This window comes from Molothrus aeneus, chromosome 16 (assembly GCF_037042795.1).
Source record: "Molothrus aeneus isolate 106 chromosome 16, BPBGC_Maene_1.0, whole genome shotgun sequence".
NCBI classification, from domain to species: Eukaryota; Metazoa; Chordata; class Aves; order Passeriformes; family Icteridae; genus Molothrus; species Molothrus aeneus.
In genome coordinates this window covers 13,271,699-13,284,892 of record NC_089661.1, presented here as the reverse complement: position 1 = coordinate 13,284,892, position 13,194 = coordinate 13,271,699, and the positions used below count along the sequence as shown (strand labels likewise).

Sequence of the window (13,194 nt, the reverse complement as noted above, 5' to 3'; positions counted from 1 at the left end):
ACCTGAATTGGTACATAAATGGATAAATGAAATTGAAAGTAAATATTGGAATATGCTCTATTAGTGGGACTTCCTGGAGATCAGTGGGAGACTTTGCCCAGGGTGAAGCTGTTTGCTCTAAGGTCTGGTGTGGGACAGAGGAGTATTTTATTCTGTGTAAAGTGGAAGAGGATATCTTGTGTTGTTTGCTTCCCTTCTTACTGGAACTCTTTTTGTTTAAGAGGTTGGTGCTGGGAGTGGGGGAGGCACCATTCACACATATGGGAACCACTCTAAGGAAGAGACTTGGAGCCACTGCAGCTACAAAGCAGAGATTCCTTGGCTTATCCTAAAATTATGAAGCTCCAACTCTGAAATAAAAAGCCTCCCCTCCAAACAAACCCTGCAATAAGTGATGTTTTGGGATTTTAAGATGCCCTGTGAGCATTACACTGACTTTTCTCCCCAGTCACCATTGTGCTGTTAAGACCTGACAAACAAGTTCAGGTTAACTTTTACTTCTGGGCTCCTAATCAGTTTTGTGGTTTCCACCCAATACTGCTGCATTGTTTCATGTGATTCTGAAAGTGAAACAAAAATGAAATTGTCCTGTCAGCTTTTCTTGTAGATATATCTGAAATACAAGGTGCAGTGTGCTGCTGGTGAGTGATTGTCAGTGCAGGGGCATCTCACCTTCATCTGTCTGTGTGTTAAGGGAGTTTAAGTGAGGCTGTGGTTAGTGGTATAAATGTAAAAGAATGCTTTTTCATTTTAAAAAAAAGCAAAAAGTTAATGTTTGTGAATGAAATAACTTCTGACTCCCCTTATTTTTTGATTGAGCACGCCCATAGTTGAGGCTAGCAATTCAGAATAATATCTGATGGAAGAAACATAGAGGTTTGTTAGGCAAACATAAACATGCCACAACTAAAAGGCCAAAAGCATTCTTGATGTAAGGGAAATTTTCAGCTTGTTAATTCCAGCAGATCCATCAGTAGGATTGCATGGAAAGGAGCGTGTTGGGTCACCAAGGGAAAGGCTGCATCTGCAGTGCCCTGGGGAGCCTGGGGCAGAACTCCCTAAACTGCCTGCTTGCTGCTGCTTTTTTTTCTTTCCCTTCCCCTTTGTCTTCCTTCAGAATGATACATCTGTGCTGCTGCTCTGTCTGCTGCTGGTGCCCACGTGCATCCCTGGCGGAAGCGGGAGAAAAGCCCTTTAATCCTTATAAGGGGCCACGGCAGAGGCCTCTGCTGCTTCCGCAGTTTTTAGGAAGTCACTCAAGTTCCTCTTGGTTGACTCCCCTCTGCAGAAATGTGATAGATGGGTCTTTTCCTTTTATGGCAAATAACCCTGGTTTCCCTTTGCAATAAAATCCTGGGTCAGAAGTGGAAGGAGAAGTGGGGCAGGAGGAAGGGGCTGGTCTTACCAGAGCCCGATGGGTGGGGATGGAATTTGCAACACAGTAAATTTCTAGACTAAAATAAACCAAGTTACAACATCGACCCTGAGGTGATGGGTTTGTTTGTTTGAAGGGGGCCATAGATTTTCAGTCTTGTTGCTTAAGACAGCAATTAGGAATTGTGAGTCTCCGTAATTTCATGGGGAGAGGTTGATCTGGTCCAAACCCACGACGTTTTCATGTCTGATTGAGTTTAGCTAACTTTGATTGAGTCTAGATAAGCCTAGGAGAACAATACACACTTCTTCTCTACAATCTCCTTTACACTAAGTGAAATGTCTTGGCTTCTCATGGATGTCTCAGAATAGTTTTCTTCCTGACCCCTAAAGAGCCATTTTCTACCCCAGTTAATGTCTGTGCCTGATGTTTGGCACCGGTGTCACTCATTAGCTGAGAACAGGTAATGTCCCTCTGGGTGGTAATTGCTGATGGCTTGGACAGCCAAAAGCCAGCTTTGTCAGCCAATAATATCTTTTACAAATCATCCCTCCCTGGCTACAAATGGTTTGATGAATTTGAACCTTAAAAGTATTTTTCTAATAAAGTCAATCTCCTGTTTCTTTCTAAAAGTGCTTCATATCCTGTTTCACGAGGTTAATGCAAATGGCTCATTTGGCACTGGGTTAAACTGCTGCTTTTTTAAGTGATACAGCTCACGTTTCTTCCATGCAAAACCTATTGGCTGACTCTTTATTTTTGGTTCTTATGTGGCACTTGAGCTCTGAAATTAGGATGAAAAAAAGACAGTAGCTAGTTAGGAGAGTCTCTGCTGATGCTCCTGGGATTGTTTCATTCCAGCCACCCCTCCCTAGATCACAGTGTCCAGTTGCAGGGATACGACTGGGACTTCTCTCTTGGAGAAAGGTGTTTCCATTCCTTGGTGGGTGACATGCCTTGGGGTTTGCTGCCATGGAAAGCCTCTTCCCCAGGGTCACTGACTGGTCAGCAGGAGCTTAATGCTTCCCCCCATGCTGGGGAACCACTTTGGAAGTGGTTTTCAGTAGCATCCGCATATTCTTCAACTCTGTTTTAATGGTGGTGTGTTTGTGATTGTGCTTTTTCCTTTTTTCCTTCCTCTCCTTGTCTTCACAATAGACATCCTGGGAAAATGAGAACAGGATCTGGAAGTTGCTCTGGGGCTGGGGAAATGGCTGAGACCAGTCTGTGTCTAAATACCTCACTTGTGCTGCCAAAATGGTCGATTGAATCTCTGGGTATCCCACCCTCTGCGTTCTTGTGTGTGGCTCGTACCCCTGTGAGGGTGTTGGACTTAATCCTTTCAGAGGAACTGCATGTACAGCATAGTTCAATAATCCACCCTTTGGATAATATAACCCCCCACAACACCAGTTTTGATCCTTACTTACATCCAGCTCTGCCAAAGCTCTCTGTACTTGCAGTTCTTGTGGTTTTTCCTTCTGTATGGGTGTAGGAGGAGGGAGATGACTTGTGTGTGGTAAAGGTGACCAGTGAAACCCCCATCCTGCACCCAGGAGCATCATTCCTCTCTGTGTGTTAGGATGGCTTTCCTTCTCCTGAACCAGCCAGGATTCTCCCCTCAAAACCAAACTGTCATCAGCAGTGCAACATGAAATATTCCAGTTTGTTTTGCTATTGTAGTTGGGTCATGGCAGAAATTACTGCTGCTGCTTGGGAATGAGCTGGGTCTCAAACAGATCCCTGGAGATGGGGTGACTTGTGCTTTTCTGCTTTTACAGATAACAGGCTTGCAACATCTCTGGTTTGTAGACAAGTCATGCCATGCAAATTGTTGAACAGCGTGCTTAATTAAACTCATGTGCTCATGCAGGGGAAGAGGGGAACCGGTCTTTCCGATGGGTGTTTGTGAGTGTGGCAGAAAGGGAACTCTTCACTTGGGATTTCACAACTCCAGTGTTGCAGGGTGCTGTTCCACTTGTGTAGGGCTGTGTCCCACCCAGCTCTGGCACCCCACAAACCTTGCAGGGGTTCCAGTTGTTGTTCCTGGCCTCCTTTTCCCTGCTCTCACGTGGCTGTGTGGAACTCAGCTTGTCTTGCTGCATTAGCAGCTGCTGTTGAGAGCTGCTGCAGGTGCACAGGCTCCCTTTGGAGTTGCTAACTCAGCTTAGCTTCAATGTCTGCGGATCTGAGGTGCTTTTTCTCTTACACCAAAGCGTTTCCAAGCCCCGCGTTTTTTCCGCGACTAATAAAAAAGTGAATAGAAAGGGATTATATGACTTAGCTGAAAATTAAATTACAGGTTAATCAATTTTTCTACTTAGAAGACAGAATGTGTCCTGAGTTACCCTTGTTTGGCAGGACATTGCAGCCCTGCTCCAGTAACCTGCCCGTCCCCCCACGGGAGTTAAGGCAGCTTGATCGGCTTTGGTCAAGATTAGGCTGCTCTGGGGTCAGCAGCCACTGGGCTCCATGGCCTTAGGTGGCTCTGTCCTCTCTGCCCTGCTCCTGGTGGGGCTGCTGGGTCCTTCCCAGTGTCCCTGTGCTCCCTGCAGCCTTGGGAAGGCACATTGCATCGTGCAGGGCCAAATAACCTTAGCAGAACTTTAAAAAACACCCACAAATTGTGGGTTTGAGGGGTTTTTTCACCACTTCTGCAGCAAACAGAAACCCAGGCTCAGCTGGTGGGTGCTTTAAGTACAGGAGGGAATGGGAACATCACTCAGGGACTCTGGAAGAGGAATCAGTAAGTTGCCAGCACATCTATTTCCCTATTAGTTTTTCTGCTTTGTTTTATACTTGTCTCCTTGATAGATTTTGTTATTGTTACCCAGACACCTGTACAAAATAATAGGCTTTATGCTGCAGGAGGAAATCCAGTGCATTCCTGCACTGGAGCTCAGGTATGAACTCTTTCACCACATGGCACTTCTCAGTCATTTTGGTTTTTTTAGCAGTTCCAGCAGGCTGCTGCAGGGCCGTGGGTTCTGGTTTCTCCACTGCCTTTTTTTAAACCCAGCAAATGAGCTGCAGGTGACTCAGTGTCACAGTGGTGAAGGTGCAAGGTGAGGTTAGTGGTTCACAGGGCCATTTTCATACCTTTGTGGCAAATATTGTTGCTATAAATATTACAGTTAGAGAGCTGGCTGCCCTGTGGTTCACTTCAGGGGTGCAAATTTGTCCTGTCTGCACATGGTGCTCGTGTGGGGAGCAGCAGGTAAGAAGTAACTGAAGCACACAGGCATTAAAGCAGTAAATCATTTTTTTCTGAATTTCTGAGTTTTGAATAAAGCCAGTTATCTCTTTGCTTTCTGTTTTCTCAATCCTTGCTCGTTCCCCAACATTTTTGTTTATTTTTTGCTTAGTCTGGGTTCCTTCTCATTTGGGTTTCATTTCCCAGGCAACACAAGCTGTGTTTGCCCAGTTTCTGAGGGTGGACTTGTACCCAGAGCAAAGCTATTTACCAGCATCAGTTCACCTTCCCCCATCCCTTGCTGGTGTTGTGATGATCTGGAGTGTGAACTTCTATTGTAGGTAGAGATTGCAGTTAAAAATGTTCTAAATTGAAAACAAGGTGTGTTAATGCTGCTAAATTACCATCAAAATTGCTATATTGCAGAGACTCCTTAAAAAGGGCTGTAGGTGTGTTACATAAACCTGGGTCTCCATGCAATTTTTGATGGAGGAGAGGACATCTCTAACAGAGTTCCTCTTGCTGATCTTTTTGTGTTACAAAAAAAATCTGGGAAACTGTAGGGAGAGAGAAAACCAAGGGAAAAAGGGTCTGGAAGAGGCTCCCTCCAGGTTCTGCCACCCTTTGGTTTGGTTTTTGTCTGGGGCCTGGTGATGGGGGAATTCATTTGTTTATCATGTGGTGGTGTAAGAGGGAATTTTCAAAACTAACTTCAGTAATTGTTCCTCCTCTCAGTCTCACAATGCATTGTTAGCAGGTACCTGTGCAAATAAGATACCTTCCTTTTGTCAGCCTTTGCCTTCTTGGCATCCTTGGGTGCAACCCCTGGCGTGACCTTCCGCAGTTATCCTCTGAAAATCAAGTTCCTTGTCTTGAACTGTAAATCTGTGCCTCTCCCAAGGTCTCTATTGTTTCCACCAGCTCCACAGTCAGATTTCATCACTTGGTGTTGCAGCTATTGGAAGCAACATCCCTTTTTCTGTGAGATTGTGCAGAGGATTACAGGGATAACCTCCTGGATGTGCTCTGCTGGACTGAGTGCGGGAATTCGCTGGGGGAGGGCAGGAGGGGCAGCTGCTGAGGCTTTGAACTCCTCTGCTGCTATTTAATTATTTACCTTGGCTGGGAAGGCAGTAGCTGTTATCTGCGATCAGTCCAACAGATCTCAAAGCTGTTTGACAGCTACAGATGTGTTTCCAGTAGCTTGTGCTGAGTTTCTCTCAACTTTTTTCCCTGGGAAGGAGTGATATGACCTCAGGTACAGTGATTTAGCCAGCACAGTTGGTGTGAGGTCCCAGGATGTATTTAACCTGCCTTTCTAAAGTGGCCAAGCAGTGTTCTCCTCTGCCTGCACTGCAGGTGGACTCAGATTGGTGGGTGACCACCTCTGGGTATGTCACAGTCCACCCTGTATCCAGAATCCTCCATGTGCTGGTCTGGAGAGGTGCTCTGTGTGATACCAACTTGCTCAGGGCTGGGAACCAGCTTTAAAAAGAAAAAAAACCCACATAATTTTGGTGAGGAGAGCTTATCCTTGTGAGAAACACTTGTTCCTCAGCTCAGGGGAAGGTATCCTGGTGTGATGGATGTGTGATGCAAATACTCCAGTGCTCTTTTCTGCAGCCAACCTGCTGCCTGCACCTTTTGATGTGTTTCTCAGAGCCCTGGAGCTTGAGAGAAAGTAGCTTTGAAACAATCATACTTCTTTATAAACATTCCAGAGAATGCAAAAAAAAAATAGTTTTGTTCAAGTTCAAATTAAATATGACCTTTCTCCATGAAACAGCTGTTTCTCATACTCAGGTTACCCTGAGTGTGAGATCAAGGAGCAATTTCTTGTGCTGGTGCTGTTTTCACCTCTGGCCAGCCACAGGGTCAGTGATGCTGAGCAGCACTTCTTGTGTGAAGCTGCAGATATTTGTGCTTCATAGGTCTCTAAACCACTTCACCCACACCAGCAGCTGTTCTGGCCTTTTAAAGTCAAACTCTGAGGAGGGAAAAAGCTTATTTTGGTTTGGTCTGTGTGTTTCAGAAACTTCTGAATTACAGGTATGAGATTGTCCTGCTGGCTTAGGCAAAAGGTGGGAGTTACCACACATTTCTGGTTCTGTGATTCTGACACAGACAGCCCAAACCTTCATAGGAACCAGCCTGGAAGGAAAAGGGCATTGAGTATCTCCAGTATCATAGAGATGGGGTGGGACTAAAACTATGCTCAATTTAACAAGAACAGGCAAAACAGAAGACATTCGTTTGGGTCATGCCTTTTTTTTGTAGTGGGGTTTAATACATGGCTGTATAAAAGCTTTAACCACCCTTCTTAAAGATTGGACTGGATGGAGATCTTTTCCAATCTTAATAATTCTGTGATTCTGTTCTATGGTTCTTGGTGGGTTTTGGATATAAATGCATGTTTTCCTTGTCCAGCTTTTAATTCCCAGTCACTCTTTTTTTTGGTCTCTATTTTTATGCCACAGCACATTCTAACAGCCCAGTTCAAGCTTGTGCCTTGGCTTTATTTCTCTCTGTGACCTCTCCCCTCACAGAACGGCTCCTGGCCGTGCTCAGGAGAGGAGAACTCGGTTTGTTTTTCCCAGTTTCCCTTCCTGCTCTCTGTCCCTGCTGTGTGAGCAGCCACCACTGAGGGGCAGCGCTGCCTGGGGAACAGCCGTGCTCCCGGGGGAGCTCCAAACCCGCGGCTGTCCTGCCCTCCCTGCCCCTTGAGCCTTGCTCCATCACCCATCCCATGCATGGCATTCCTTTCCCCACCCTGCCTGGATTTTGTGTTTGGGGTTGGTACCTGCTGCCCATCGTGCCCATTGTGTGCAGCTCCAGGACCAGAATATTGCCACAGCAATTGATGCTGGAAGGAGCTTTCCCTGCACTGTGGAGTTCAGGGATCACCCCTCCTCCCTGTGCTGGGTGTTTGTACATCTCTAAAGAGGGGTCTCTTACCCAAATGGATTGTCTTGGGCTGGATTATAGCCTCTTTATCCCAGCTTAACATATAGGAAATCCCAGGAACAGCCCTGAAGGAGTGTGTTCATGAGAGCTTATCCATGCTTAAAGGTTGTATTCATTTAGCCACTTCTGCATCAATTTTTAGTCAAGGTTGGTGCAGCTTTATGGACAGTGAAACTTTGTGGGAGGAAGGCTCTGTGGTTCTTTGTTTTCCCATTAACTCATCTGGTTGGGAATTGCAGCTCTTTAATTAAAGCAGCACAGTACGGACTGGCCCTGAGGTGCTGTTCTGAGGCACTTGCATTCACATCTGCTTTTGGGTAAAGCTCAGCCTGTTTGGGGTCAGCCTGCGCTGTTGCATGTCCGAGAGCAGGAGGAAGCAGCAAATCAATCACTGGGGCTCTGTCCCAGGCTGCCTCCCCTCCCTCCTGCCAACATCCCACGTGTGCCATGGGCAGAGCCCGCTGGAGCGTGCACCTCGCCCTTCCTGGGGGATGCAGGCAATCACACAAGGATTTAATTACTCAGCATATGGAGGGCTGAGGGGAGCTCAGAGCCACCACTGGGAGCGCAGGGCGGTGACGACAGCCGGGGCTGTTGCCTGTTGTTGTTTAAGTGGAGTTTCCCCCAGCCTCTCTGCGTTTTGCCCGGTCAGTAAATGGCTCCGTGTCAACTCCTACAGCACAAGCGGGCAGGCGGGAATGCCGTGGGCAGGCGGGCTGGGATCTGGGTGGATCATCTGATGTTTTTGTCCATGTGGCATTTGTTTAGGTTGCATTCAGGAAAAGTGACTTCTGTTACTGACTGTGGCCAAGAGAATGTGGAGACTGGCAAGGAAAAGTTGATTACTTGAGATTTTTGCCCCTCGTGATGAGTGGGATGGACTTTAGAGAGTTATTTTTAGTTGATGATAGGGTGAGGGGAAAAAAGTCTAGGCTGTGTTTAAAACTGTAGCATCCATTGGAAGTACCAGCAGAAGTGCTGAGGAAGGTGGTAAATTTGTATAAAACACTCCCTGCCACCTTCATCAGGTGCTTGGACAATTAACAAGGGCGTTGAAGGGCTATGCAAAGAGTCCACCCTTGGCCAGGCTGGCCCTGAGCACAGAAAGCTGCACATCCAGCACTGACCCTGGGAACAAAGGATCCTCCTGAACCCAAACATGTTTGTGTTAATCCCGGCTGCTTCCTGGCAGGCAGCGGGAGGAAGCGGAGCCACTGCCTCTAACAGATGTACAGTGAGGAGATTACAGGGTGAGATTAAACACCCTCTCCATCACATCCTCCCGTGGCCAGCACAGCAGTAATGGACTGTCCCAGGCTGCCTGCCAAGCTGGGGATGTAACAGGCAGCAGATTCTGCATCTCCTGTCTCCATGCCTGGTTTGGAGCTGTTTCCCAATGCCAAGACTTCTTCAGCACCTGAAGCATGAGCTGCCTTAGCTGTTCCTGCCTGTGAGGAGGAGTGGGCTGGGTGGGAGAAGGCAGGAGAAAACATGGAATTCACAGCATCCAGAAATGATGCATTCAGCTGAAGTGCTGTTAAAGCTAAAACACAAGTGCCCCTACCTGACCACAGCAGGGTTTGCTAAGGGACCAAGTGCTGAAGAAGTTGGGAAGGATCTTTATTTTGGTGGACTTGCTTTTTTGCCACTAGACTTGGAGTAGATGATTTCAGGACAGGGAAGGACTTGTTCCCTCTTTCTGGGTTTGGGTGGTGCCTTATATTGCTGTAGCCAGTCTTGGTGCCTTGTGCTGCTCTTCCCATGGAAATAACCTAGGTTGGTTGCAAGAATCAGCTGTTCCACTGTGTGTTTAGGCTAATTAATATGGTAATGGGAGAGTATCTTCCATTATCAAACAAAGGGATGGTTCTGAAGTAAAAGAACACTTTGTGGAAATTGTAGAGTTCAGAATTGTCATTGTGTGAGATGTGCAAAACCCTCATCAGCCAAGTGGGTTGGGTTTGACTCAGTAGAAATTAAAGAAGGTCACTTTTCTTGGGCAAGGGCTGTGATCTCAGTTGTGGTACCAGGGCAGTAGCTGTTGTCTGAGCCGTGGGCTTCCTCCCCAGTTCTGTGTGAAGGGATCAAACAATGTGCCCTTGTTTTTGGGTAGAATAAGGGGGAAAATCACTACAGGTTCTGCTAATGACACGTGTGTGGTGCATGTTCCCAAGCCTCCCGTGGAGAGGACATTGCTCAGTCAGAGGCAGCACCAGGTGACACTCGGGAGCTGGGCAGCCACAGGACTGTCCCCTTCATGGGGTGCATTGGCACAGGCCCAGCTGCCTGTGGGTTTGCAGCTCCTTGAGGACAGCACAACTTGGGAGGGATCCCAGAAATGTGCACAGCTGCAGTGGGACCTGCTGAGCCACACGGGGAACCGGATACCTCCTGTGGTGCCATCCCAGGAATGTACACGGCCATGCCTCTTCTCTTTCTCCTTGCCTGCACAGAAATCTCTTTTCCTGAGTGCAGGAGACAACTGTTTGGCAAATAACAGCAGCCTGGGCTCCAGGGAGAGCATTGTTTCCAATAGCCACCGGGCTGGAGGCGGGAGCAGAAGGGAATGACTTGGGATGAGGGTCTAAGTGGCACCATCTGCTTCTGAAGGGCATCGTTTGGGCAGCAGAGGAGGCTCCTGGAGTTAAGTAATTGGGAATAGCAGGCTCCTGGCTGGAAAATGTGCCAGCCCTCCTGGCAAAAAGCTGTTAAATCTCTGTTGCTGGCATGTGGAAGCAGTTCTGTGTAACAGGGCTCCAAAGGCTCTTTTTAACCCTTGGTGTACATTTTAAAAAAAAGCAACCTAACGCACTTTTGATCTCAGAATGGCATGTGGCCAGGTGTTGGGAATAAAGGGGAAGGTGGGTCCTCATGGAGGTATGTGAACAGCTCCCAGTCTGATCCTCCTGTGCAGCCAACAGCCAGATGTGGCCTGCCAAAAATGCACACAAAATGGTGCCTGTTTTAACAGCTTTAGCAGGAAAACACAGGGTGTGATGAATGATTCATGAGAATCAATAGAACCCGAGGCATTTACTGCCCCTTAAAACCAGTGCCTGCCTGCCAAGGGGTGCATTTGCAAGGTGAGTGATCACAGAATGCTGTGCTGGGTTTTGGGATGCAGTCACAGCTCACTGCAGCCCTCACCCTGCTGTCTGCAGACGCGTCCAGCTCAGCAGCCAGGCCCAGGAGCCTTTCATTCCCCAGATGAAAGCACGAGTGTTGGGCATCTCCCAGCGAGCACAGATACAAACAAGGCCCCATTTTGCATCCCCCCCTCCTAGGGTGGCTTCCTTGGAAGCTTTGGCCTTCATCCTGTTTGTCTGATTCACGATCAAAAGAGTGTTGCTGCCTACGTGTGTCTTGAAGCATTTTCTTCTTTCATATCTCACATAAACGGCCAATTTCTTCATTAAAATAAAATGGAGGTAAATGAAATCAAGTAAGATCTGTCTTTGCAGTGGTTGTATTTTGCTGATAGTGAGACCAGGGCTGGGCAAAGCTCTTTTGGGACCTTTTCTGGTGTGCAGGGGAAAAGGATGCTGCATAGCCAGATGGGTTTTCCTGCCAGGGGGAAGGTTGGATCTCAGAGTGCAAGTCCCAGCCATCCTGAAGATGAAACAGTTGGATCATAAACCATGTATTTTTTTCAAGTCTGATCTGGATGTTTTTTAATCTTCCTCAAATTAAAGGAAAATCTCTTGTTTGACCCAAAACAAAATTGTTTTCTTTGGCCAGCCAACTGAAAAAATCAGCTCTGTCCCCAGTGTTGGTCCAAGCTCCTTTCCTAATTGTGCCTCCACAGCAATCCTGCTCCATGCAGCTTTACCAGTCCTGGATTAGAGCCTTGTTGCTAAAGAATTTGCAGGAACAAGAGAGTTCAGCTACTTGCTCTAAGTTTAGTCCAACTCTTCTGGTTAAGTTTGTAAATATTTGTTCATATCCTACCTCGGTTTTATGGATGTTTGTCCAGATTCTGTGTTTTTCAGCTGTTTAATCATTTATTTTGTGAGATTTTGCAAAACAATATATGTATTTGCTTGTGTGCCTGGTGAAGCTGAGGTTTTGATGTAACTGCAGAGTTTCCATCAATGGTGGAATTAGAAACCCTTTATATGAAGGTGAAGGATTTTGGTCAGGAAACAGATGAACTTGATGTCCTTTGGCACCACATTTTTACCTCTGCAGCCTGCTCTGGGTTGTGACTGGTGAGCCTGGTAGCTGTCCCATGAGTTTTAGGTGATTAGGATTTATGGGTTTATTTTATATCTATTTTCTTGGGCCTTGGAAAGACCTTTGCCTCCCATTACCTGTGGCCTTTGGTCTCCTATGGAGGACAAACCTGCAGACCACTGGACCATCCTGCCAGCCCCACCCTCACCTGAGAAACCTGCAGCTTGATGGGGGAATTTTTACAGTTCTTAAAGCTGTTAGTGGTGTGCTGGGTGGTTTTTTGGTTTTTTCCTTCCTTTAATGTTTGTTATCCTCCTCAGGAGACGTGTCGGAAGTGCCAGGGGCTGTGGAAGGAGCACATGAATCTCACCTGTGAGCAGCTGGCTGAGAAGGATGACATCAAATACAGGACATCCATGTAAGTGAGACCCCACAGCCAGGGGAACACAGGGAGGTGGATGAACTGGGAATCACAGGACATTGTCCCTCAGTTTCTGCTGGCTGTCACTGGGGATGGCAGAGCTGAGGGGTCAGACAGCTCCCAGGATGGGATTTCTGTCTGTGAAAGATACTTGGCAGCAGATCCAGCCGGTAATTTGAGAACGTGGGAAAGCTGTCACCAGCCCAGCCTGCTCCTCTGGCTGGCCCAGTGTCTGCAGGCTGGCACCTGGTCCTTCTCCGAGGTGAGAAACCCCCATTAGCATTGCTGGGGGAGAAGGGACGTGGTGTGTGCAGGCAGAGGAGTGGATTGAGTCACAGTAGGTCATTACTAGCCTTTGAAAATCCGGAGTGGAGACTGCACTGTTTGCTCAGCTGCTGCTTTGTGGGAGAGGATGTGTTTTCCTCCAGAAGCTTTTGCCTGTTTCTAACCAGTTTGTAGGAATTGTTACAAAGTGCAGTCACATTTTGAAATATGCAGATGTAAATCCTGACTGTTACCCTAAAATCTTTTGCAGTTTGATTTCCCTCTTATCTACAGTAAATGACAAAATCCTCTGCCTTCAGGAAACAAGGGAATTTTCATTTATGGAGCTAAATGTCTGGTGCAGCCAAGTGGGACTTGCCCACATTGCCCAATCCCTTCCTCTCTGATTTAGTCTGTCTGGCTTGAGTAGAGGTTGGAAAGCTCCACCACTGGGATTTGAATGATTCTTGCTTGCTCATCCCACAGTCCTTAATTCAGAAGAAAATCTTTACAGATTTGGTATGAGTTTTTTTTCTCTGCTGATCCTTTCCCTGTAGGAAAGAGGGATGAGAGGGAGGAGGAATGAGTTGTTATGTCCCTAGTAAGGAAAAAAAATACCAGTTTCAAAACCTTCAGCAGATTGTGTCTGTGGATAGATGAGTCTAACTGCCTGATACAATAAAAACTTCCTTTTGAAACCCTGCATAAGGAAAGGGAAGCCCAGCTGGAATTCAGGCTAAACTTCCTGCCTTGCTCAAAGTTTCCAAAAAAAAATCTGCATTGACAGCATCCTGTTGAGTGGCA

The 13,194-nt window shown here is 47.0% G+C and overlaps 1 protein-coding gene across 1 annotated transcript in view; it reads left to right on the top strand.

Moving 5' to 3' along the window:
• Positions 1 to 13,194, top strand: part of RNF216 (ring finger protein 216) — a 76,451-nt gene that overhangs the window by 49,626 nt on the left and 13,631 nt on the right. Inside the window, exon 15 of the mRNA XM_066561077.1 lies at positions 12,026 to 12,123. Within this exon, the coding sequence (XP_066417174.1) occupies positions 12,026 to 12,123 (98 nt within the window). The remainder of the gene's footprint in view (positions 1 to 12,025; positions 12,124 to 13,194) is intronic.